The sequence below is a fragment of the Rhinolophus sinicus genome, linkage group LG12 (genome assembly GCF_036562045.2).
Source record: "Rhinolophus sinicus isolate RSC01 linkage group LG12, ASM3656204v1, whole genome shotgun sequence".
In the NCBI taxonomy this organism is placed as follows: domain Eukaryota; kingdom Metazoa; phylum Chordata; class Mammalia; order Chiroptera; family Rhinolophidae; genus Rhinolophus; species Rhinolophus sinicus.
Window position 1 is genome coordinate 12,483,753 of NC_133761.1, and position 27,061 is coordinate 12,510,813.

The 27,061-nt window shown below is 41.5% G+C and overlaps 1 protein-coding gene, 1 long non-coding RNA gene and 1 other non-coding gene across 8 annotated transcripts in view; 2 read left to right on the forward strand and 1 right to left on the reverse strand.

The window, feature by feature from the left end:
- Window positions 1-5,987: 5,987 nt before the first annotated feature.
- LOC141567895 (uncharacterized) overlaps window positions 5,988-27,061 on the forward strand; it is a 44,175-nt gene continuing 23,101 nt past the window's right edge. The window contains exons 1-2 of one of the 2 annotated variants that reach the window (XR_012490875.1): window positions 5,988-6,418; window positions 21,529-21,655. This is a non-coding gene — a long non-coding RNA (uncharacterized LOC141567895). Of the gene's footprint in view, window positions 6,419-6,691; window positions 6,906-21,528; window positions 21,656-27,061 lie in introns of those variants that run through there. The other variant, XR_012490874.1, reaches the window with a different exon arrangement.
- TRNAM-CAU (transfer RNA methionine (anticodon CAU)) lies at window positions 6,046-6,118 on the forward strand. The gene has a single exon. It is a non-coding gene; the product is annotated as a tRNA-Met (tRNA).
- The window catches only part of TBC1D31 (TBC1 domain family member 31), a 65,376-nt gene continuing 47,778 nt past the window's right edge, over window positions 9,464-27,061 (reverse strand). For 3 of the 5 annotated variants that reach the window (XM_019717755.2, XM_074316851.1, XM_019717915.2), the window contains 8 exons: window positions 26,823-26,975; window positions 24,263-24,398; window positions 20,387-20,479; window positions 20,013-20,153; window positions 18,742-18,936; window positions 15,934-16,057; window positions 12,845-12,937; window positions 9,466-11,157 (listed from right to left, as the gene is read on the reverse strand). In XM_019717755.2, coding sequence (XP_019573314.2) covers window positions 11,024-11,157; window positions 12,845-12,937; window positions 15,934-16,057; window positions 18,742-18,936; window positions 20,013-20,153; window positions 20,387-20,479; window positions 24,263-24,398; window positions 26,823-26,975 — 1,069 coding nt within the window. In that variant the 3' untranslated portion in view covers window positions 9,466-11,023. Of the gene's footprint in view, window positions 11,158-12,844; window positions 12,938-15,933; window positions 16,058-18,741; window positions 18,937-20,012; window positions 20,154-20,386; window positions 20,480-24,262; window positions 24,399-26,822; window positions 26,976-27,061 lie in introns of all 5 variants that reach the window. The other 2 variants (XM_019717830.2, XM_019717680.2) reach the window with 2 other exon arrangements.

Consider the following 27,061-nt stretch of genomic DNA (forward strand, 5'->3'; position numbering starts at 1 on the left):
CATTCCATGAGAAAAGACCTGCTCTGCGGTGAGAGTCTGTGTGTGAAAATTGGGGACAGATTTCTTAATAAAAAAGACCCACAGACACAGGATAGCAAACTTTATATCATTCATTCATTCATTCATTCAACAAACACTTACTGAGTCCCTACTATGTATTTATGTGTGAGGTGCTGGAGGGATCCCAGACCTCCGAGTAAATGCCACTTTGTAATCAGACTTTCCCTCTTTAGCCGTCACATTGTCACTTAAATTAGTTGAAGCCTCTTAAGTCTTAAATTATGAATCAAATGATGCAACTCTGCCATAATGTAGTTGTGCAACTTCAGGTACAAACGCTACGTTTATAACACAGGTGCGGGAGTAGATTTTAGTGATATGATTTGAAATAATGAATGGTTAAGCAGCCCAGCCCCTGGATACCTGGCCAGGGCAGGTAAGAACCACGATACCCATTACCTCTGTGAAGAACGGGGTCTCATGACTCTATGTCCGCACAAAGACTGGGGAGTCAGGACATACACTGTGACCCCTGCCACAGCCGTTACACCTGTTGGAACTGCAGGCAAAACCACTGTCCTGTTCCAGGTGTGAAATTGGAAGGGATAGGCCCAGCTCCCTGGGGCCCCAGGGCTGCTGGGATCACACCCACCACCATCTGTCTCACCTGTCAAAGGGGGTGGAGTGGGAAGGTCTGAGAAGTGAATGCTGTAACCCTTTCCTCTCTTCTGGCTAGAGGACCTCACCGTCCTCTCCACCTGTGTATGGAGGAGGGCAATTGACCTTAGAGTTTGTCCCTATCCTGTTGATGGAAAGCCCCTCTTGGTTCCTGGAATCAGAACCTGTATACTCGTATCTTTGGAACAAGGAAATAGGTCTTTGATCAGACTACAAATGGGGAATATAGAAATGAACCAACTGCAGTCTCTACCTTCCAGGAAAGACAAGCAATAACGGGTAGAGTGTGAGAAGTGCTTCCTTTCATCAGCAAATGCTGGAGGGCCCATCATGGACTCTGAACAGCCTACAGCATGGCCTGTGCTGTGGGGGTACCTACAGTAAATGAGAAATTGTGACACTGAACTGGGACAGCATTAAGGTCAGGGGAACAAAAGCTATGGGAATCCAGAGCAGGCAGGCTGACCTAGCCCAGGGGTCAGGAGGCCTCTCTGAGGTCCTGACAGGTACGTGCAGTAGGAATTAGCTGGGGGAGGCAGGAGGGAATGGCTGCCCAAGGAATGTCGAGGGTGAGATGACCTCAAGAGGTCATGTGTCAGGGGGCACATGAGGACTTTGGCCTTTATCTCAGGGACTGTGGGAGCTATTGAAGCTGGTAAGCAGGACCCAGACAAGGTCAGATTAGCATCTGCAATGGCTTCCTCTGGCCTGGTGTGGAGAAGGGCCGAGCCCCTCAGGGAACATCCGGACTGTCAGGGGGAGGCCTTCCTTCTCAGTGCTCTGTCAGCACAACTCAGAAGCTTCCAGCAACAACAGGCTAACTTTCATCACCATCCACACGTCCAGTTAAAAATGCAGCTGGGAGGATGTGGCCTTCTACTGCCCTGGACAGATGACAAAAGAACCACTGGTTGTTTCCCACAGGGCGTGTCTGAGGAAAATCTCCTCCCTTCCTACACTTGGCCTCTCTCAGCCTCCCTTGACTTGCTCAGCTGGCTGCGCCCTGGCTTCTGGCTTGTTACAGCCAGAATAATGAGATGAGACACGTGGGCCCACAGCCAAGTCCTACCATGTGACCACGTCCTGGTTGGGAATGGGCCAGGCCTGGGAAACCTATGCCAACTCCCAAAGTACCACAGGTGAACTTACGCCCCCAATGGGGCGCTTTTCCCTGGCCTCCTTCTTTCCCTGATAACGTTTCCCCTCATCCAGGCTCTTCACCCTCTCTCTATTTCTTATTTATGTTATTTTATTTTTAAAGCAGAGAGAGCTGGAAAGGAGACGAGAGTCACAGTGAGGATGGGTTCTGGAACCCACCCGCCCTCACTTTCCCTCCAAATGAAGCAGTGACTGCAAATAACTATTTGAGGAAAGACAGGCTGTGGGATGTGATCAGGGCAGATGCCACCCCGAGTCTGGTTGTGATCCCTGCGAAGCAGATGGAGCAGTGCCCTGTGGGTGGGATGGAAGTACAGGGAGAGGTCAGGGGTGACAAGAAAAGTCCTGGCTCTTAACAACTGTGATGCCCCGGTACCAACAAATCCTGCAGTTTGAAATGGTTTAAGGAATTGAGTTTTAGTGTTGAAACAAAATTCCTCTCATCTTTTTTTACTTCTTCGTGTGAACAAAGTTTCTCAACATTTACGTCTGTAAATATGAAAAATACGAATAGAATTAATGCTGAACCCCATCTCATTCCAGCAAAAAGTAATAGCTGGCCATGCGTACATAAACTAAATGGGATTTAAAAGATGTATTTATCTCATGGATATTTGTTTTTGATAAAATTTTACATTTAGTAATTATTCTTCACGTCTATAAATAGATTTATGCGTTTTCATTAATTGGGTACTAATAAAAATAATGTCAAAAGAAAATGGTGACAGAGCCTTATGGTCACAGAAAACAAAAAAAATTTCAATTTATGTGTATATTTTTATTGTGAGAGGTATGTTAGGGTGATCAATAACAGGTATTGAAACATAAAATATGTATTATATGAGGATAAAATTCTGTAGAAGTGGAGTGGAAATATGAGTTTTGGGGAAAATAAGTGTAAACTTGACAAGTGTTAAAGTGTTAAAGAGGAGTTTCTTCATGTATATTTAAAATAGATTGTAGTTTGTATGGAAGCCATAGGATATTTCGATTTCATTGAAGGCATGTATGCTGTTTTATTATTATTTTTTAATCATCATATGCAATCTACTGGATATTCCATCCTCTGTCACTGTTCGAACTTAACAATGAGAAAGTTTAGGTTATCAACTTATTTTGCAAGGAGGTGCATAGATGTCTTTCAAAATTATTTTAGGGGGTGCCAAAATGAGGAAACACTTTTGGAAAACGCTGCTGGGGTAGATGGAGTGATGGTGAAGGGCCCAGCGTAGTTGTGTGACTCAGGATGGAATTCTGCCTCCCCCGCTACCCGCGGTTTGAACTTGGCCGGGTCGCCTACTTAGAGTTTGCGCGTCTGTACACGAAGGGCGGTGGTAACACTGACCCCTTCAGTTTGTTCCGGAAGTAAATGTGCGGGGAGGAAGGTGCACCTTCATTCACCCAAGGAAGGTGGAGGAGACGCAAATAAGGCAGGAGATGGAGATCAGGTTTTAGCAGAGGAGGGGACCTTGGACCTGGCTGAAGAAAGACAAGGAAGAGCTCCCCATAACAAAAAAAGGGGCTTGATGGTGGAGAATGCATAGCAGGTGGAGAGAACATCTGGGGTGCCAAGGCCGGAAAGTGGGAAGGACTTTTCCCGGGAATTTCCCCCCACTCTCGGCAAGCACCACTAGGTCCTTTCCCTCCCCGCCCGCCCACCAGTCCTCCGCCATCAGTCACTACTAGCCAGGCCAGGGGGTCACTTCCTGCGGGAGCCTCTGCGCTTGCGACCCTGGTGGGCATGTAGCACTGACCACCCTTTACTCTGGACCCAATTAGGGAGCAACCTGCGGATTCCCCCCCACAAATCAACCTGAGCAGTGAGGAAGCACGTGTGTGTTTCATTACACTGACATGTTCAGATAAGCCTTTGAAAACTGGAGGCACTTCAAAGATGGAAACACGTTAGTGGAATATTTGCACCGCTCCTCCGCTCAAGTTGTCTACCTTCCATAAACGGGGGGTGAGGACGGCATGCGGGAAGTGCAGTGTGTCCGAGGGGCAGCCTCCCCCGCTCCCCCGACCCCCCAGCCGGAGCCTGGGGCTTTGGACCTCGCCTCCCTTCTTCCCCCTCCCAGAGCAGGGACAGACTGAAGCCCATGGGGGGTGAGGGGGTGGCGGAGACCCCATGGCCCAGCGCCCCTGCACACTAATTTAGAGATTTAGTGTGCAAATACTAGCAAATGTGAATATACCCGCCCCCCCTTTTACAGAAATGGTGGCACACACCACACCCAGCTCTGCTCCGCTCTCTTCACTCATTTCGTGTCCATTGTTCTTGTTTGCTGCTGGGACGGACAGTCATTCCTGTGACCACTTTCTTGTTGATGACACCTGAGCTGTTTCCAATTATTTGCGGTCCTGACACGGAATAACCGCGAGTTTATCCGTTGGACACCTTTCCAGTCGTGGGCCTGCTCGACCCGCGAGTTTGCAATTGTGGGACACAGGGCTATTGGACAATCCACACGTCAGTCAGCACTCCTTGGGCCTGGAAATCTGGGTGAAACTGCCGTGACACCCAAAGTTTGCAGTCCACAGGGCTTCAGGGACCCTGCAAGGATTCCTGTGAGTGTTTGTGTGTGTGTGTGTATGTGTGGGGTCCCCTTTCCGGCCCCGCCTGTCTGCCCTCCTGCATCTGTGGGGTGGGCCTGGGACCCTGGTAACCTAATCCCCAGCCTGCCCCTCTGTCGGGTTCCCACCGCCAGGGAGCGTGGGTGACAGAGTTTCCCGAGCATTGGGAGGTCGTGGGGTTCCCACTGGGGCCCGTGAGGGTGGGAAGTTCCACCCAATCCTCGAGGTCTGAGGTCAGGGCAACCTGCCCCCATCCTTACTCCTCCTAAGGAGACAGGAGGATGCCCTAGGGAGCCCACCTGGCCTGTCGGCTACCTGCCGGGCCTCACCTGTCCTGGAGCTCTCAATCTTGCCTTGTCTGGGCCTTCTGTCCAAGTAGAGAGAGATCCTCACCCCAATCCACCATTGTTCTCTCCCCCCAACTTGCAGGAATCCTGGTGCCTGTTCTTAAGATGTTATTTTCTTCTTCTCACGCTCATATTACCACTTGCCCCCTTAACATTCCACCTTATCTCCCAAATTCTGAGTGATTTAAAAAATTCTTCCAACATTTTATAATTCAAATTTTCAGATAAACAGACATGGAAAGAATCGTACACTGAATATCCATACATCCACCACCTAAATCTATATTAGCATCTTACGACTCTGCAGGCTCCGGAATCTGTCCACCTCTCTGTCCTTAGGTCCGTTGGCCCATCAAACAGCTTTACCTTTGGAAGCCCTTCAAACTTGTAGACGTCACTACACTCCCCAAACCTTTCTGTATGCCTGCCTGCCATTGGCTGGAACCAGTTTTAATTTACCTTTTTTTAAAGGTAAAATTTACATATAGCGAAATATACAAATCGTAAGTTTGAGGCAGTCTGGCTGATTTTAGATGGTTACATGGACGAGTATTTTTTATTTAATAGTTATGTATTTATTTTAACATGTATTATGCTGGGGGAAAAAACCCGTTTTCTATTTATGATAGTGACATGAAGCTTCCTTTAACACCGAGTGCGTTTCAGTGAGCTGTTGGGGGAAGGGTTGGGGGAAGTGGAGGAGACTGGTGGCGGGGGTCTTCTAAGACGTTGAGGCTGTGGCTCCGGGTTTCGTTTCCGTGGACGCCCATAAGAAGACTGGCCTCGGCCGGCGGGAGCGGGTTCTGCCGTGGGGCAGGGATAGTGTGCACCTGCGCGTTTTCAAATCACTGCATCTGAGCACCCCCTCCAACTCTGAGGCTGGGAATGTCCCTCTGAACGCAGCGCCGAGCACTGGGCTGGGAATATAGGAGGTGCCTAGTAAGTGTTTCCTGAGATCACAGATGTGCAAATGCTTTGTAAGCATTATACAAACATAAGAATTTACAACACCAAGAATCCAACTCCGGGGGGTCCCCCTACTCAGCACAGTGCTGGCAAGCTAGGCGCAGTGTTTGTTGATTGACAAACAGATCTGCAGGAGGAGGACCAGATAGCAGAGTGGGCGGTTCCGCCGGGGCGCCCTCCCGAGTGGGCCCTGAGGCGGAGAACTTTGGATGCCCTCGCGCAGGACCCAGAAAAAATAGAAATAAAACTGCAGTTTTCTGAGCATGCGCATGGGGCCGCAGTATAAGCCTCATTACCCTACGGTCGGGCACTCCTCGTAGGTGCCTCGTTAGCGCAGTAGGTAGCGCGTCAGTCTCATAATCTGAAGGTCGTGAGTTCGATCCTCACACGGGGCACAATACTTTTGTTCGTTGTAGGCCTGTACTCCTGCGGGAAAGAGGGGTTTTGTTTGCTTGTTTGTGGACCTGGAGACCCGTACTCTTCCACTCTGGAGTCACCGCTGTGTCGGCTCGGTCTGTCATTCCCAAAGTACCCGTGGAGTTTTAACTGGCCCCAAATCTCCCGATTCTGCCCGATTGTCCGGCCGACTCCCGGCGTTCTGGCCCCGGATCGGAAGACGGGACCCAGGGCCGCGGTATGACGCTAAGGGGGGACACCTGCGGAAGACTCAAGTGCGCCGGGTGGGCGCGAGCCGGGTGAGCCTCTTAGGAAGACCCCCACCCTCACCGCCTCCGCGCTGCTGCGGGGTGTCGCCGGGAGGGGCACCCCTGCTGTCCCACCTTCCACCAGTGGGCCTGCCCTTGCCCTTGAGCAGTGGCCGTCGCTGGGGACGTGCACAGCGGAGGGTTAGGCCGGAGCCTGGGTCCTCCTGGTCCAGGAGGGCGCTGCCAGCGCCTCTGGGTGCAAGGCGCTTGTGGGGGCAGAGTCCCGGAGAGCAGGTTCCAGGCTCCTGGCCTCACGTGGAAAGGTGCTGGCTCCCGTAGTAGATGGCCATCAGCTGTGGCTAGTTGGCTGTCAGCTGTTACCAGTGAGCCATTAGCCACTGATATAACTGCCCTGATGAGCTAGCCAGCACCGATTGCAGTTAGCAAGGGGTTGGTTGGCAGAAAAGGACGGCAGGTTTGCGGATGGTGTGTCTCCTGCTCCTTGTTGTCTCTAACCCAGGACCAGCGAGAAATACTGGTATGAACCCCCTATCTGTGGCTCCCTTGGGGTTCCGTTTGGCCGCACCATATCCTGCGTTCTTGTGTGGGTAGCGGGACCAGAGTCCCTGCATGACAGCCGTGTAATGGAGGTTCCAGAGGAGGGGCTGGCACAGAAAGGCTCTGGGAGGGGGTATGATTCTTGACACCAGACACCAGGGAAGTGTCTGGGGGGAGGGGGGGCTGTGGGAAGTAGGTGGCATGTGATGAGAGTCCAGGCGCTGGAGGGCGCTGAACACCATCCTGGGCAGTTTGGGCCGGGGAGCTGGGAAGGGGCAGGACGTGATAGGATCTGGAGGGGGCGTCTCAAGGTCCTGAAGCACCTGCTGGGATAGAACGAGACAGGCCTGTGCTGTTACTGCATTTGAAACCGTTGCTCAGTTGCAGTCATCGCGGATTAAGTTGCTGATAATTCAATCATTCCACAGAGAAGTGAGAGCGCTAACCACCCCCTTCGTCTTTCAAGTTTCTGATGGTGGCACTAATTCTCTCATCAGGGATGTGATAGTACTTTTGTTTTACTATCTTGGTAAGGAGGCCCTTTCAGAGGCTTTCACTTGCCTCTTTCTACCATAATGAATTTTACTCAATGGGACATAGTGCCAGTGTGGAGATTTGGCTCTTTGTGAAATTATTCAATTATATATTTAGGTACTCAGAAAAGAACCGCAGTTGGTTTCATGGCCTCACTGCGTCCACTGTAATTCAAACTTGGTCCAATTTGGAAAGACTTGGGGGGATTCCTTAAGAGGATCTGGCCTCCCCTTCACTCAAGAGGCTTTGGATTTGGAAATGAGTTTAAGTCTGGAAAATGGGTGACAGGCATGGCTCTCCATTGTGGTGACTCAAGTCAGGTTTTTGGCCACCAGATATGGTTTTTCCTGTTATATGTAGCGAGCAACATTTTAGTAGGCTGTCTATCTATTTCATTCTTAGGGACAACGTACTCAATTAGCAATAGCCCCAAATCCCTTACTACTTGTACTTCTCTGCTGCCCTTTTCTGGAAATAGTTGTCTTTGGTCGTTAAATGCTGCCCTTTGGCCTCTGCTACTACGGAATCCCACCATCCCCAGGGAAATCAGGGAGCACAATAGTGGCATGTCACCATCACTCGTCACCAACAGAGCCACCACAGAGCTTTTCAAGGCTTCAGACACTCCCTTCACTCAGTGCCTTAACAAAGGGAGTGTCTTTGGGGCTGAGCAGGTAGTTGGGAGGTGAGTGAGGAGATTGCATGTGATAAATCCACGGCTACATTCCTCCTTTCCAAAGCCTTTGAGTAAGTTCATCTACATCCTATCAGGTTAATGGTGGCGTGCCAGTCTGATTACACAGGGGCCGACGCTGAGTCCACATTTCTGTCACGCAACCAAGTCAACTGTCAGAGCCACATCCAATGGCATGTGTGACAGTTATCAACATAGGGCCTTTCAGCTCTAGTGCACTCTTCAGTACCTGGTCCCCAGTAACGGACGGAAGCGTCAAGCCTTTCTCCTCACTGTGTGCGTCATGTTCAGCAGTCAGTAGGAGGTGCTGGAGGACATGGTAGGAGGCATGGGTGTCTTCCTAGCTCCAAGTGGTGGTGTGCTTCTTCTTGGTCCATCAGCCGTGTGTGTGTCTGTCTGTGTGTGTGTGTGTAGACACCCAGGAGTGCGCTGCCCTAGCTGTGTGCCCAGAGCGCACATTCTTAGTGACTTTGCTGCAGTTCTCCCAACATGGACATGGCATGTCCAGTAGCAGTGTCCTGACGCTCTGAGCACCACCTGCCTTCCAGCTTCAGTTTGCCTGTGCCCCAGAGGGTGGAATCTTGTGGCCCTCCCAACATGGCCAGTGCACACACCACCCTGACAACACTCAGGGGCCCGACGCCCTGACTCCCTGTGCTTTTACCCAGTAGCCCTGGACTGCCTGCACCCCCGAGACTGGCGTCCTGAGGCCTGGGGATTGTGGGCCAGCTCTCACCTAGGCAACCCAGCGACCCCGTCCACTATCCAGTGGTCTGCAACCATTCCTTCTCCAACAAGGTTTGAACCTGAGCCTTGGGGGGGGGGGGGGTCAGGAGGAGGCAGCTCCCTTCCAAAGTGCCCTTTCTTTCCCTCAGTCCTACGTACCCTTTAGAATTCTTTACACCTTTATAGTTATTCTCCTATCATAGTTTAATAACGCTTTACATTTAATTTTCCTTGTTCAAATTATCATGTGGTTTGTCTTCTGATTGGACACATTAAGTCCAGAATCTGATAAATGCGCCCATACTTATTAGTGAAGCCTTTGGCGGTTCGCCATTACGGCGGCCATCATGATTGCTGTAATGGTGAACATGGAGTCACTGTGGAAAGGCCTGTAGCAAATGCTCAAATCTTGCTCAACATCAGAGGATGCAAACTAGAGAAAAACCGCATGAATGTATGTGAAAAGGCCTTTCCCCAAGTCAATAACTGATTCAACACCCCTGAATTCACACAGGAGAGAAACTCCTTAAATGTAGTCCATGTGGAGAGGGATTTAGCTAAAGCCCCAAAGTTATTCAACACTGTACAATTCACACCAGGGAGACCTTATGAATGTAAGAAATACGAAAAGGCTTTAGGAACTGCTCTGCTTTAACAAACTCAAGGGAGTACTTGAGAGAAGCTTTTGAATGTCGCCGGTGTGGGGAGAATTGTAGCCAAGTTCAACCTTCATTCAGTTCCCAGAGAATTTACATTGTAAAGAAACTGGGGTATGGTTGAGGCTGTAATGTCAAAAAGCACGAGGAGATAATCAGAAATGTATTTCACATATTTCATTAGATGTGATAACCTCTGAAATGCCAACCAAGCACATATAACCAAAGCGGTTCAGTCCAGTATCTGAAATCTGCTAAGTCAGTGACTTTATCAAGATTATTATTGACAGAACTATAGGCTCAGAGAAAATGGAATGTGATAAAAAGAACTTCATTTGGTTGAGAGAATGCATTAACTCACTGGATGAACAGAAACGCTTTGTGAAAATGAAATACTGTAATACTATAAAAGAGGTGTGTGTAGCTGCAAAACCAATCTGAGTAAGTATAAATCCTAGTAAAAGAGGTGAACTAGACAGAGGTCAGAAGCTGGCAATAGACAACTGATTCCAGATGGTGGAATCACAGTATTTAGAATTTGAATACTTTCAGGTGAGCAAGCAAATTCTGGTTCAGCAAAGTTCCCATCATACCCTCTGCATTTTATATCCTGGACTTCCTGTTTCCAAACATAGCCTGACCCATGAAGGCATGTTTGCAACTACCTGAAAATGAACAGACAATCAGGCTGAGGAAAAGTGCTCTTGGGGAAACACTGCCTCACACAGTGATGGGATCTTATTTCAGAACTCTGACTGTTGGGCCAAAGAGAGCACTCTGCTTACTGAAAATATCTGGTTTACCGTAAGACTGTGTTTTGTGACCCTGGAGAAAAGCATTCCTACTCCGCATTGCACGTTACTGTATGTCAGGCACAGTACCAGGAACTGTATGTCTGTTTTCTTATTTCATCCTCACATCAAGTCCAGGAGCTACTTCTACCCTCCATTTGGAACGGGCCTCAGAGAAGTAATTTGCCCAAGATGATGAAACAGCCCTGATGTGGACCTAAGAGCCTGAGGAGGGGACAGTGGTTGGTGCTGTCAGAAGCAGACAAGACACGGATGTCATGTCCGGTGTGACTGTTCAGGGGACAGAGGGCTGTAATTCAGGCCACTCCCCTGTCGCTGACGAGTTCTCTCTCAGTCCTGGTCAGATAGGTGCTGAGATGGTTTCCTGCTCTTTCTCAGTTTATCGTTAAAATAAATCCTTATTAACTAGTTAATGAGGTTTATGCTGGTTTTCACAACCTGAAAGGGCCTAACACAAGTTTTAATAGCTTCATTTTTTTTTTTATTGTGAAAAGTACAAGAAGCCATTTACAAGCTAAAAAGCATCAGAATTAAATAGAACACATAATTTTTATACCCAGTTTTCTATACAAAAGGTGGATCTTTATAGGAATTTAAAATAAATAATCTAAAAATCAGTGTCATTGATTGTGAAATAGGTATCTCTCTCTCTGACTATGTCGAGGTGACCAGCCTCCTATATGGCCAAAAGATGAGGCGTCTGACAGCTGTGACGAGCCTGGGTGGTGAGTCTCTGGCGAAGATTTCTCACTCTCTCCAGAAGATCCTGTTCCATGGTGTCCCACTGTATTTTTCTTTGATTTAAAGAAACTTGAAAACAAAATTTTAAATTTATAGTTTAATTTTCTGATGTTAGCAATGACACAGAATTTATTTTAAAGGTAAATTGTTATAAAAATCAACAATGAAATGAGTATTTTAAAAACCAAATTTCTTGAACAAAAGCCTGACGTATTGCCTGGCCCTATGAGGTGCCATTAAAAAGCCAAATATTTATTTAATCAATTGAATGAATGCTATCAGATAATTTATCTGCTTTCGGTTATTTAGCACTTTTTTGATTTAAGGATACAGACAATCTTTTAAATTAGGAACAAGTTTCTTCAAGGAGAATTTGAGTTCTTTGTAACAGTAAGTTTCCTCACTAGGATGCTTAATGTAATGAGAAAAGGCATCTCAAGTTGACAAAATTAATACTGTACCCACCATGACTACTTCCCAATGATTAAATAAAAATAAATTAAATGCTTTTAATAGTGACTAACACAGGAAGAGTCTAGAATTAAGATTAGAAAATATTACAATATATCTAAGCATAAGAGCCATTTCATATTGATTTAGAGAGGCTAGTAAATACTGGAATTTGAAAAAGAAGCACCTTAAAAATAGACGTCTCATTCAAACCGCTTCAATTTCTGAAAACCATTTTACAAGGAATACAGCTTTTATGCTTTGTTTTTGTTTTGCTGCCAAATGACCTAAACTTGCTAAATGTCCGTAAGTCAATTTTCAAATTTAGAATTATCTAGTGAAAAAGTTCTGATGTGTCAGAATAGAGAACAGTTGAGAATCTCGTACTTTTATTTGACTTACGCATGACTTTTGGTTTAATTCCTATTCTGACACAGAATTTATAGGTGCATGTAAAAGTGCGAGTTAGCAAAAATATTTTACACAACGCTGGATTCTTATGACTTGTTATTAGGTGTATTTCTTATAAAGCTGGTCTTTAGGGGACATTAATAGAAATTTATTCTTCTAAAAGAACTCAAAAGACCTTGTTAAATTCTGCTTCATCTATATGATAGTCTTATTGAAAAAGTCAATGGAAATAAAGTCTAACAGTTTCTTGCGCCTTCTCTCCCCTCCTTTTAAAAACAAATTAAGTACTTCACAGGGGAAATTGTTAGCTTCTTTATGGGCTGGTGCCTTGACTACATTCCTATAAGATGTTTCCATCCCACCCCTTCCAAAAATGAACAAAAACCTCCTGTGAGTGAAGTCAAGGGATCAAAAGTCAGCTAACCAGCATGAAGCCATTACAGCGCCCACAGCAAACACGTTTTCAGTGGCTGCTGAAGGGGGCCCAGCCCGGAACAGAGTGAAGAAAACTCAAATACGTTATAGGCTGGAAAATGAATGCTGAGGTTTTCTTTTCACTAGGCTGTAAAACAATTATGAATACCATTAATGGAGTTAGTGACAGACTTCTGTGGCAGCCTCTGACCAGGTTTTGGGCGGCAGTGCTGGTGCTGAAGAAATGGAGACGCATTAATGAAGTACACTCAGCAAACTTCCTTTGCTTGACTCTAGGTTTGATCCAGTCCCCCACCCTGGCTGGAAACCTGAGAATCTCGCTGCCTGCACTTTAGGATTTCCCTTATCAGGGCCCTGGGGAAAGGGTACCAGTGTGCTATAAATGTAATTTAAGTCACACTCTTGCTTAGAGATTGCTAATTAAAATAACAGGAGAAATCTTTGTTGTGCATCAACTTACTCCAAGTAGAGGCGTCCACTTCAGAAACATCGCTTCCTGGCGAGGTTCTAGGCAAGCAGCTGGAGGCGACCTGTTCATACTGTGATCTGGGCCCTACAGTTATACAAGTGAAGCAGTAAAGGAGATGTTTGGGCATGAGTAGAAAGCCGTTATTAACTCCAAATGGCCCCTCGTACCTGAAAATTGCTAAGGCTAAAAAGCCCCTCACTGTTCGATTCTGCGAAAGCTCAGAAGAAGGTGACACCATTGAAAAGGCAAGGAAAATACAGTGAGTGAGAGTTTTAAGAGCGGAGCCGAAGTTTTGGTAAAGTACTTTATAAACACCTTTAGCTAAAACACAAAGCCAACAAACAAACAACTCATAAATGTAGATGTTAGGATAGAGAGAGCCTGAACGTTTATATGGACAGAGTATTAAGTGTGGTTGGCCAGCTTTCCCTGTGGGCGCATCACCACTGGCCGTAACCGGGCTGGGCCTCGTCACAGCAATATACAGCCAGTCAGAGCAAGCGAGGCCCGTTTCACCTAGTAAGCAGAGCTCTACACCTAACTGGTGCCTCTCCCTGTTTTCTAAGCAATCCCTCCCCTTATTTTAAAATGTATACTCACCCTTCAGCTGTGTTTTTACTGTTCCCTAACTCCTACAGCTTTGCATGCAACGAGACACCAAGGTCTTTTCGAGTTTTCATTCCAATGTCACTTATAACTGTCCCTTTCCTTTCTACTTCCATCCCCAGGGTTCAAACCTCCATGAGTCAGGCCCAGACTGTATGGGTCACGCTGACTCATGAAGATGCCTGCTTTTACCTGATGCAAGAACTTTAGCTAATAATGGTTTTCACTCAGTTTTAGCTCAATGAGTCATTAAGACAATTTGACTAATTACCAAATGACTAATTTGAACTGGTGTGGGGGATGGAATAGGAGAGTCATCTTCAAATATTTGAAGGGCTGTTATGTGGCAGAGGTATTATATGTAATCTGCATTGCTCCGCAGAACAGTTTCTAATGAGAGAATTAAAAAAAAAGGAAAGAAAAGCAGATTCAACTTTACATAAGGAAAAAAATAACTTGTAAGTAAGATACTGGCAGAAAATGGGATAAGGTAATGAGCTCGCCAGCTCTGTAAGTATTCTGGAATAGGCTGGCTGACCCGTCTGCCAGAGATGATTCACTCATCAGATACCGGTTCTTTAGATCCTTCCAAATCTGAGATCTCACAGTTGTTTGTCTCTAAATGTGTCCTCCTAAATCCATCCTGCCCACGGCTGTTTAACTCATCTTCCCAAAGAGCTATGTTGTGACTGTTATCTCTGTTCAAACAGCTAACGGTCCCCGTGGCCTGCAGCACTGTGTCAGTATGTTCTTGGCACCGGCTCTTGTTTCCTACCTCTCGGTGCCTCCCTTCTAGGCCCTGAGAGACAAACCAATGCTGAGCAGCTCCAATCAAAATGCCGTTTTCCTAATTGTAGTTGATTATCTCCTAGTTTTAGGATTAAATGATTCTGGTTTAATTTATACAACCTGATTAAGGAAATGACAAACCCTTACATGTTTCCCTTTTGAAAAATGGATGATTATTTGTGATATTTAGGAAAGTTAAAAACAATTTCGGCAGCAGGGTGGGAGGACAGCACGGAGGCAGAAGGGCCAACATGTACGAAGACTACTGACGAGAGCAGCCTTTTGCAGTTTTGTCCCCTTTTCCGTTTCTAAATCCATCCATTCTCTAAAAGCCTCAAGAGTTTTTTTCTTTCTAAATTAGAGGTAAGTGTAACAGGATTAGGGAGAAGTGGCAGCTCCAGTTAGTATGTTTTGTAAACCAATTTTAAATAATTTATGCTGACAGGGACATTCCACGCCTCACTTTCCCCAAGTGCTCTGGTTGCTATTTGGGACCTAAATCTGAAGTATGAGAGATAATGAGGGGTTTCAAAAGTAGGCATAATTAAATGATGACAGCGTCTAACCTATATTTTTACTTTTCAAATTTGTGAATTGTTAAAGTAATGCACATAGTAGCATTTTTATAATAGCCAAAAAAGTGGACTCCAGCCAAAAGTCCATCAACTGATGAATGGATAAATGCGGAATATTCATACAATGGAATATTATTTGGCAATAAAAAGAAATGAAGTACTGATCCATGTTATGACATGGATGAACCTCAAAACATTATGCTAGGTGAAAGAAGTTAAACACAAAGGACTGTATACTGTACGATTCTATTTATATGAAATTTCCCGAATAGGCAAATCAGAGACAGAAAGTAGATTAGTGGTTGCCAGGGGTGGGGGGGATGGGACAGTAACAGGAAATGGAAAATGACTGCAAATGAGTACAGGGTTCATTTTGGGGTGCTGAAAATTTTCTAAAATTGATTATGGTGATGGTTGCATAGTTGAATATACTTTTTAATATATGATACAACGTACAATACCATTGAATTGTACACTTTCAATAGGTGAATGGTATGGCGTGTGAATTATATATCAATAAGGCTGTTATTAAAAAAAGTAATATATACATTACAAAAGACTGAAATAATACAAAATATAGTGATATAAAAGTTCCCTGTATCTGCACTCTATTTTAGAGTTTTCAATTATAATTTTGATTTTTCAGTTGATGTCATTATAAACCTTGCATCAAAACCTAATGTTTGATTAGATCCCATCCTAAGTTTTCTTGTGCTACTTTCATATACTATTGTTCTGAGGACCAGCTATTGGTAAAGCAGAAATTTTTATTAAACTAAAGTAGAAGTAGTACTTTGGGTACTACTGCAGACTGGTATCTCTGCAGACAAATCGCATTCTATCTAATACATTAAGGGGACGCCACGGCCTATGGAACCATGGAATCAAACAGAAGTCTACAGGATGGCTGAGAACAGTTTCTTGATTGGAGTTGGTTTTAGCAGCTTAACCTTCTCAGCCCCACTCTCTGACCAAAAAACGGTGGCTAGTGATTACGTTTTAGCTGAGCAATAATTTGAATACAAGTACCAAAATACACCTCAAGGATTTATCCACCACAACAGACCACATGAAATGAATGGAGAGAGAAAGGCCTTCACGGGTACTCACCTTCAGTGTGCTCTAATGCATCATTTATCTCCTTCTCTAGAAACCACTGTCTAGAGGCATCTGAAAGAGCAGAAGCTTTCTTTTCGGATTTCAAGCGGAAGTCTTTTTCTTCAGCTTCCTCCCACTAAATACAAATAAGTGAAAAAAATAAAACACATCAAAATTGGGGTAATGCAACTTCTTACAGTGGAAGAAGCGCTTCTGTTACCTCTGCTCCACTTCCTTTTATACTTCCAGGCACGCAGGGTCTGTTTGGTATTCGGGTGAGCTGGGAGCCTGCCTCGGCCCAAGGCCGTTGAAGAACCTTAAAGCAGAGGCACGTCTGATGTATCGCTCTGGACCTATGTGCCATGTGCACACCTATAGGTCCCACTGTCACTGAAATAAGAATTCGTTTCACTACATTCCAAATCTCAAATCATATGGGATTAAGCTAGCTTTTAAAAATTAATGGCAACTGTTTCATTTAATTTGAATGCTATGCCTTAATAATAAAGTCGACAAAATTCAGAGAATGAGTTCTTTTTTTCTTCCAGTTTTATTAAGAAATAACTGACATACATCACTGTATAAGTTTAAGGCATACAGCGTGATGGTTTGGTTTACACATATTGTGAAATGATTACAACGGGTTCAGCTAACATCCATCTTCTCATATACTGTGTTTTCCCGAAAATAAAACCGGGTCTTAATTTGTGCTCCCAATTAAGGGCTCTTAATTAGGGCTTATGTTCAGGGGATGTCATCCTGAAAAGTCAAGCTAGGGCTTATTTTCTGGTTAGGTCTTATTTTCCGTTTAGGTCTTATTTTCAGGGGGATAAAAACGAATAAAAGGAAAAATTGTTTTCCTTGTGATGAGAACTCTTAGGATTTACTCTCTTAACAACTTTCCTATATATCACACAGCAGTGTTAGCTATAGTTATCATGTTGTAGAGAATGAATTCTTTGTCCAGCTCTGGTACACATAACGACTATAGGGAGTCAAGTAATGTTTATTAGCCCTTGTTCCTACCGTGTTTCCCCCAAAATAAGACCTCACTGGACCATCAGCTCTAATTTGTCTTTTGAAGCAAAACTTAATATAAGACCCAGTTATCTAGAGCAGGTCTTATATGATATGATGTAATATAATACTGGGTCTTATATTAATTTTTGCTCCAAAAGACGCATTAGAGCTGATGGTCCAGCGAGGTCTTATTTTTGGGCAAACACGGTAATAAGAAAACAATAATCTTAAAATTAGCTCCAAGGGTAACTAAAAGAATCAATTTAAAATACTGTATAACTCCTAAAGCTTACCAATGTTCTAAGGATGCTGTAGCTTTTTGTATATGCAAACACACATACAATTTTTATGTTACAGAAAAGCTAATGAATTAAATATGCATTCAGTAACAAAAATTTTAAAGAATCATTAGGGCCAGAGGGGACCATAGAGAGTCATCCTTTTCAGGTTACTGATGAGGGGACTGAGCCTGTGTGACCCGCCAAGGCTACAGAGCAGTCAAGCCAGCTTTAGAACCAGGACACTAGACACAAAGGATTTCACATACCATGAAAAGCCTTTACGACGATTCTCAGCCTACTGTCAAATACACCGCTTTACCCAAAGGAGAGTACACCTAAGTTTACACAGTCTAGCCCCAGTGTCAGCAATCCTTACCTTGAAGATGTGGGCTCCCACCACAATTTTCCTGAGGAGAATAGTCTCAGGGATTCAGCCTCACTCCCACCCCTCCCTGTCCTTGAATGAAAGGGTTGTAACCATGGCCCCATACCCCAGGGATGGGGTAGGAGGAAAACGAACCTGGAATAGTGACTTGAAGGAAGTATATTCTGAAAAGCTTTCGGACTAGACATTATGATATAGCAGCAGAAAGAAGAATGAACTAAAGCCAGTTATCTAGTTCCTGATCGCTCCCTAGCTCTTCAGGGTCCTCAAGGAAGGCGACAGTGTCAGTGGTGTGTACAGAGCACAGCTCCAGAGCTGTCCAGGGAGGCTCAACCAAAAGTTATGTCTGTGTGATAGACACCCTTACGTTGTCTCCTCAAAATCCATTTTCTGGTTCTTCTTTAGGAATAGAATTCTGATTTTATTTGGGATGATAATGCTCCCTGCTAAAAATACTCCATTTCCAACATCCTCTGCAGCCAGTAGATGGTAGAAATGTGACATGGGATGTCTGGAAAGGAGTTCAAAAGGAATTGTCCAAGCTGGGAGGGGGAACCTTTTGCCCTTCTGCCCTACTTTCTTCCTGCTGAGTATGTGATGGCTAGAACTCCAGCTATGTTGGATGGTAAGGCATCCTTGAAAATGAAAGACATATACCCAGAAGTACTGCAAAAAGGGTGAAGGAGGCAGTTTCCCTGATGACCTTGGAGTCAGGATACCAGCCCTGGACTGCCTACCGCCAGACTTCTTTCACATGAAAAAGAAAAACTTCCATCTTGCTTATAGTCATTGTTATTTTGGTTTTTGTTACTAGCAACTACAGTAATTCTTAACTGCTCAAAATCTTTTATACTGTAAGTATAAAGAACTAGGTAAGTGTTAAGCAAACAGCCAGAACAAATCCAGGAAGCTGAGAAGTTGAGACACACTCATGTGAATAAGAAAGACACTTAGTCATTTTTAGGCAGCATCAAATATTGCACTTCTCTGAGCAATACCTATTAAAATTAGAGCATCTTTAAGATATTTTCCAACAAAAAGATCATTTGGTTTGATGCTTTTATCATTTAATTGTGTAATATTTATGTAAAATGTAAATGCTTAATAACAAGAAGTTTAAAACACCATTCTTACCTTTTTAGCTTCCTTCTCCATCATTGCATTTAATACTTCTATTTCTTTCCGTCTGTTTTTCCGAAGGAGTTTAGCCATTTCCTCGTAACGTTCGTTTCGCTGTAGATCATCACATCTTTGTTTATGTAAAGCTTGAATTCGCCAGTCCGTATTTAGACATGCTTGTTCAGCTTTTGCCAAGTTTTCTTCAATTAGCTAAGAAAAATTGTAAATTTCAGAAACAAGGTCACACTATATATAATTATGGTATATCCATTTATGTATCCAAGTGTCTAGGGCAGCTGTTCGTAACCCTGGGTGCGTATGAGAATCGCCTCAGTGTCTAAAACAAACTGATGTCCAGGCCCCACCACAAGTCAATTACTTCGATCTCTGGGGCGGCTGGATATTGGTACTTTCAGACAGCTCTTCAGGTGATTTGAATGGATAGCCATGGCTGAGAACTTCTAGACTAAGGGACAGGTGGGATTAAACAATTTCCACATTTCAACCTTTTGAAAAGGAGTCAGAAGAGCACACTCTTATAGACAGCACAAGTCTTTCAGGAAACAAAAAAGGTGGGATAATCTGGGGTATCAGCCATGGAACTGTTGCAGAACAGGAGGAAGGGAACCCGCACACCTTTCCTGGCTTGTGGACCAGGGCCAGGCCCTGCCACAGGCCTGCTTCATTCTGTTTAGGGGTTAATAGAGAAAGATCTTTCTCGAAGGTCTCAAGTTCCATTTCAATTCATTTAAGACAGAATTTCTCCACAAGAAATTCTGTAAAATAGGTTTGGGAATTTTTCTTGAAGATGCGCAATGTACCATATCCTCAAATTTGGCATGAAAAAAAAACCTAACTTTAACACAGCATTTCCAACACTTATTTGTCATCTCCCATTCTATTGAAAAATAGTTACTAATATTTCACAGAATACACTTTGAAAATGCTGGCTTATATGCCAGTTCCAATTAATGCATTGGAACTAGTCTACTCAGTGACAATTTCTGAGACATAACAAGTAGATACTAAAATTTATAAAATTACTACTTCCTTTGTATTTTCTTTTAAGTCTTAAAATTCTCAGAGTATAAAAGACATGTGTATGGCTGTCAATGAAGTAAGTAACCTGTAAATATAATGATGTGAGATTCTAGGAACTGTGATAATGCAGCAAAGAAGCGGGTTAACTCAACTTTATGGAGTTCGATTTTGAATTCCTTCTTTTAAAACGATGACAGATGGAAATTTCCCTCTTTATGTATACACTCAATTTACTGTATTTTTACCTTCTGGGTTTTTTGGTTCTGAGTTTGATCCGTTTCTATCAGTCTATGAAACGTGTGTTCTTCAAGATTCACTTTTCGTCTATAGGCGTCGGCATCTTCTCTCATTTCTTTTGCAGCAGTTTCTTGATTTCTAGTAAGATTCTGTTAAAAAAATCATTTTTTAATTAAAAAATCACAGGTCTATATAATAATAATGCTAGAACACAAAAATGACTGTATATTCAGACATTTTGTCTCCCTTATAATCCTGGATGACACAATTTTCTGCTTAAAAAAACAAATAAAATGAACATTCAATAACCACGAGTAAATATAGTCTAAAAAGAGTTTGTACAAACCCTGCTTTTCTCATATTGAAAATAGCTGATTTATACCTTCTCATAAAGTCGTTTTTGTGATTCGAGCTCCAGATGTCTCATTTCTAGGTCTTTGACTGCGGTAGCCATTTCTTGATCTCTCATATGTACCTAGGGCCAAGCAACAAACTGTGAATACCAACAAGAATTTACAAAATAATTTTTGTTTAATAGATGTAGTAATCTTGTAATCTGAACAACCCACAAAACGTATTGTATTTAAAATAATAGGTATTGAGTTTTTGAAATCAGAGTAATTGACAATGTGTTAGCATTCACTGTGGAGTCTAGGACTAAAGTCTGAGTTATAGTTAGCTTAATTTTCTAAAAAAAAAAAAAAAAAAAAGCACAATTACCATATGCTCATCTACCCAGAATGGGAGGACAGATGGTAGTTCTTACCATATTGCATTAGCCAATATTATGAGTTGGAAAAACTTGAGCAATTTAAATTTGCAGTGGATGAAAATATAGAATGTTTAATCTAATTAAATATAACATTCATTTAATGTTCTTTTTGATTAAGCTTCTATACTTTTATAGAGTTGGCTTGGCAAGTAGTAACTCCAAGTTTAACCTGTATATGCCCTGTTTGGACTTATTTAAAGTTCACCTTTCTCCAAAATTTGATTACTTGGAAGCTTTTCACTCCTCCACACTAGAGGGTTTGGATAAGGCATTCTTTAGATAGAACAATCTTCGGAACTGTCTTCAATATTCGGCTGCCTAAAGTCTCCATTTTTTTAGGAGTTAAAATAACACAGATATGTGTTTGAGAAAAAAACAAACTATAACCCATCAGCCATCTGACCTCTGTATTACTACTTGCATTCACAAGGCAATGTGTTAGACATTGTCAAGGTAAGAGCACACCGTCAGATACCTACAATAGGAGAAGCAAAGTGTAATAAGGGGACTAACTACAGGGGGATGTGCAAGAAGGACATACACCCAAGGAGCAAAAAACCACGGACTGGCAAGCAGTTCCACTCAATGAAGAAGGTCATTGGGAAAGCAGCCAGCTCAGAGGTGGGGGTGATACTTGAGTTTATAAAGCAAGAGTAGTAATAATGCCAATCGGTGGAGGAGAGGCTTGGCATAACAAATGATGCTTTTCAGGAATCCCAATGACAAAAGCTCTTTTGCTTCTGCATTTTCAGAGACACAAACAGCGATGTGCCAGAGCAAAAACAGATCAATCACCTTTGCTGGCTGCTAACAGACGTCTGCAATCACTTGTATGTGTCACTTTGGACTCAAACAGTTTTTCCTGCTCATACCTGAACTGTGAGTAGAGAAGCTTTTGCAATTCTGCAGGGTCAAAGCTCACTGTCAGAATAAGAGATGGAAGGATAGGAGGCTGGAAGGGTGGGCAGAGGCCATATCACACCACTGAAAGGACTTTACAGGGTTCTTTGACCAAAAAATTGCCTTTCACTATCTCAAAGGGGTTTGGAATAGAGGTCAGAGTTCTAAACCTGTACTACTTTTAGAGAAGAACACATACTTTTCTAGAATAATGAATTATCAACCTCATTTACTAGATGAGATAATTAAAAGGAATCACAGATTTACAGAACCAATTTAAAATTAATTGGCTTTAAACAAAAAAGTACACTCATGCTATAAAAAGAGAATAGAGTTCTAAAACAGATGCATTAACACTTTAAAATGTATGAAACTCCCTAAATTAGTCTATAAAGTCAATGCAATCCTAATAAAAATTCCAATAGGATGGAGGTAGAGGGGGATTGAGAGAGAGAGAGAGAGAGAGAGAGAGAGAGAGAGAGAATTTTCAAAGTCCATTTGAAATGATGAACATTTGAGAATCCTGAAGAAAACTCTGAAAAGGCAGACTAATAGTGGGAATTAGGCCTCCTAGTTGGTAAAATATGACAAAGCTGCCAGTCAAACAGTGGGATACTTCTCAGGAACAGACAAAGCAATCGAAGAGATGATGTACGTCTGGGAATTTAACAGTGGTCTTGGGACAACTGACCTGCCTTTGCAAGGAAGTAAGCTTGGTCCCTATCTCATTCATTACATTCCATTTGTGGACATTAGGGGCTGAGTAACTTTTTCTGTACAGGATCATAGTAATATATTAGGCTTTGTGGGTCATCGTTTCTACCACAACATTCACCTCTGCCATCAGTGCAGAAGCAGAAATACACAGTGTGTAAATAAACGGGTGTGACTATTCCAGTAAAACTGTATTTATGGACACAAACTTGAATTTCATTGTTTTAGAAATTTGATATAAGTTTCACGTCATGAAATATTCTTTGATGTTTTAAACCATTTAATATGTTAAAACCATGCTAACTCACAAGCCTCACAAAATAGGTGGCAAAATAGGTGGCAGGCCAGATGTGTCGGTGCACTGTACTTTGCGGACCCTTGAGATACATCAAAGATTTAAAAAACAACAGAAAAATATAAAACTAGAAGAAAATATGCATAAGTGGTAATATAAACTTAGAATGGGAAGGTCTTTCTAAACATGACACAAAAACCGAGAAGTCATAAAAAGCTAATACAGTTGCTTATCCAAAAATTAAAATATTTTGCATGATTTAAAAAAAAGGACATTATAGATATTCTTAAGAGACAAGCAACACAGACCAGAAGAAAACATTTATAACAGACAAAAGGGTTAATGCCCCAGCCCTATCCTGTGTGCCAACCACTAGCCACATGTGCCTGTTGAGCCCTGAAAAGGTGATTAGTTCAAAGTGAGGGTGTGCTGTAAATATAAACTGACTACTAGATTTCAGAGATTTAGTATAAATAAAAGGCAAAACATCAACCATATCTTTATACCAATTACATATTAAAACTATTGTTTGCAAATATATTGAGTTAAATAAAATGTTACAAAAATTAATTTCACTTATTCTTCTTACTTTCTTAATGTGGCTGTTAGAAAACTTAAAATTCCTCATGTGGCTCACATCCTTTTTCTATTGGACACTGCTGCCCCAAATGATACCAGCAGCCCATGTAAATTGATAAGACGACGACTAATTTGATAGGAAATGGACAAATGATCTAGACATGCAATTTACATTTCATCTACAAATGGAAGACAAATAACTGAAGAGATATTTCACCTCACAGCAAAAAAAACAACAACAAAGAACAAATTAAAATATACCATTTTTCACCTATCAGATTGGTGAATACTAAGATGAATGCACCCCAAATCGACTAGGGTATGGGTTCTTTCATACACTTAAAAGAGCTTAAATGGGTTCTTTTTTGGAGGACAATTTGGCATACCTTGGGATTTACTTTAGCAAAAATATATGTGCACGTACTCAAAAGATGTGTATTGAGAATGTACAACCCAGCACTATTTTGGATTGCAAAACTACTGCAAACAATGTAAGTGTCAAACAGGAAAGGATTAGTTAAATAAACTATGACATATTCATGCAATGGAATACTATAAAACCATATATGACCATTTTTTAAATAGTTTATCTCTTGGGATAAAATGAGAGAAGAGTAAAGGCGGCCCATTTTTAACTCCATATATTTCATAAGGGAAAAATGTTTATATTGGCCACGTATAAATTTTTATATTGAAGAAGAGTATTTCCCCTATTTCACAATTAACTTAGTGGTTAATTAGTACTTCTGTTTTTAGAGAAATAATCACCAAAGACATTAGTCAACTTGACTAATTTTCCTGGCATTTCTAAAATATTTAACCCTTTATGAAATACAAAAGAGAGTAAGAACAGCCAATGGAAAAAGTAAATAAAATTAAAGGGGCTATTTAGCATTGACTGTAAACTCTAGGAGTAATATTAAACTTGAAGGTGCTCATTCCATTTAAGTGAAAATAAATGGCGATAATATACGAGCACTAAGGTAAGAATAATAAACCTTTCTCTCAATTTCATCCTCCAGTCTTCTTAGTTCCATTTCACGTTGATCTTGCTGAAGCTTCAGAAAACGCCTTCTTGCAGCTTCTTGTAAGTGCATTTCCTTTGCTTTTAGCTCCCTTTTCACAGCAGCTAGTCTTAAATACAAAACACACCAAGAGGAACAAATAAAAACTCTGCCCAATGTAAATTTAAAAGGAAAAACATTATGTTTCAAAACAGTGAAAGGCCTGCCACCTATTTCAGTCCACTTTTCCAATTTAACTGGTGCCATTATAACACAGCTGTATTTATAATATATAAATGAAAGCTGCCCAATTACAAAACCAGTCTACACTTAGGAAAATGACAAGTGGTCCACATGCTATTGGCTCTCCTTTTGACATTGAAAAGTTCTTAACAGGTTCACTATGCAGAACACCTCAATAAAATTGATATCCTTCATCTGAAGGAACAATGCCAAAAATGCTCCAACATTACCAAAGATTATGTATGCTTATTCTTTTAGAATTTTAGTAGAAGGCTAATGGGTCAGTACAGCAATTCTTTTTTATTTCCTGGATAAAATAACTTTATTACATTTTTCAAACCAAATATAAATGAGACTATATTAAGGTTTAGTAAAAATATGATTAACCTTCCTTTTAATTATTTTCTTTTTAAATTAAAATTTATTGGGGTGACAATGGTTAGTAAAATTACTGTGTTTCCCTGAAAATAAGACCTAGCCGGACCATCAGCTCTAATGCGTCTTTTGGAGCAAAAATTAATATGACCCGGTCTTATTTTAATATAAGACCAGGTATAATATAATATAATATAATATAATATAATATAATATAATATAATATATAATATAATATAATATAAAATATAATATAATATAATATATAATATAATATAATATAATATAATATAATACAATACAATACAATACAATACAATATAATACAATACCCGGTCTTATTTTAATGTAATATAAGAGCGGGTATAATATAATATAACACCCAATCTTATTTCAATATAAGATCGGATATAATGTAATATAATACCGAGTCTTATATTAATTTTTGCTCCAAAAGATGCATTAGATTTGATAGTCCGGCTAGGTCTTATTTTTGGGGAAACATGGTACATGGGTTTCAAGTGTATAATTCTGTAGTACATCATCTATAATTTTTTTTTAATTAAAGTTTATTGGGGACATCATCTATAATTTTTAACCTATACTAGAAATCTGTTTCACAAAGTCCCACCCAAGAATAAGAATCAATAAACACATAGAGAAGTATGTTTCCCCAAAATTAGGCTTAGTCTGCATGCTCATTTCTTAATCTTAATTAATTTAAACATTTTACCTTATTAGCATACTTTTTTTTATTATATTAGTTTCAGGAGTACAAAACAATGTAATAGTTAGACATTTCACCCCTCACAAAGTGATAACCCCCTCCCCCAATCTACTACCCCTCTTACATTGTATATAGCTGTTACAGTTCCATTGACTCTGTTCCCTGTGCTGTATTTCATATCCTGTGACTATATATATATACATATATATATATATATATCCTGTGACTATATATATATACATATATTATATATATATATATATATTAAATTATAGTTGAAATTTGGTATTATTCAGCTTTAGCCTCAGATATACCGTGCAGTGGTCAGGCATCTACATCATCCATGAAGTGGACTCCCTAATAAGACAAGTGTCCATTGATACCCTATCTCAAAAAACTGGGAATGGAACTACCTTATGACCCAGCAATTCCACTGTTAGGTATCTATCCAGAGAAATCCAAAATGCTAATTAGAAAAAATATCTGCACCTCTATGTTTATTGCAGCGCTATTCACAATAGCCAAGACATGGAAACAACCGAAATGCCCATTGGTAGATGACTGGATTGAGAAACTGGTATAGTTATACAATGGAGTATTACTTGGCCATAAAAAAAGACTGAAATCTTAACCATTTGCAGTTATATGGATGCACCTAGAGAACATTAGCATACTTTTTGAATAAGCATTTAATACTTCTTCCACTGTCCTCCAAAGTAGGAAATGTATAATGAGATAATTGTTTTATGTTTCAATTTTCAGGTCACACAGATATGTTTGAAACACAATTTAAAAAATTATGCTCCACTAAAAGTGATTTATGCAGCACTGTAGTCGTATTACATAGCATTTCTGCCCACTGTACAATAATGTTTCTACTAATGTCCTCCACGGTACATTACATCTTGTGTTACTTCTGAATAATCAGTGCAAAGTTACATCATATTCAGCATAGCTTTAGAATGACATTTTACTATACCCCAATCTATACCCCAATTTTCTATACCCCAATTTTCTATACCCCAATCTTTTGAAAAGTGGTATATATACAAATTTCTTTATATTAACTTAAATATTTGTTTGGTGGATATTCCACATCTGGGTAATACTATATATAGTGTTGTTCCTATCATAAAAAATAAAAAAATAAAAAAATAAAAATTCAACTAACTCGTACGTTCAGATGTTTCTGAAAATGATAAAACATACCTCTGTCTTTGTTGTATCATCTTCTCCTCCTCTTGTAAGAGCATTTCTCTCCTTGTTTCTTCAGCTTTCCGAAGCAGTTCTTGTTTCTGATACCAAGCTTCATCTTCCACTCTTTGCTGGTCTACTTCAGCTTGCATATTTTCAACTGTCTGCCTTAAGTAGATAACATTTATTGTTATATGACCATGCAAACAGGAAAATTGAGTAATTTAAGTCCCAGAACAACCAACCAAAACACA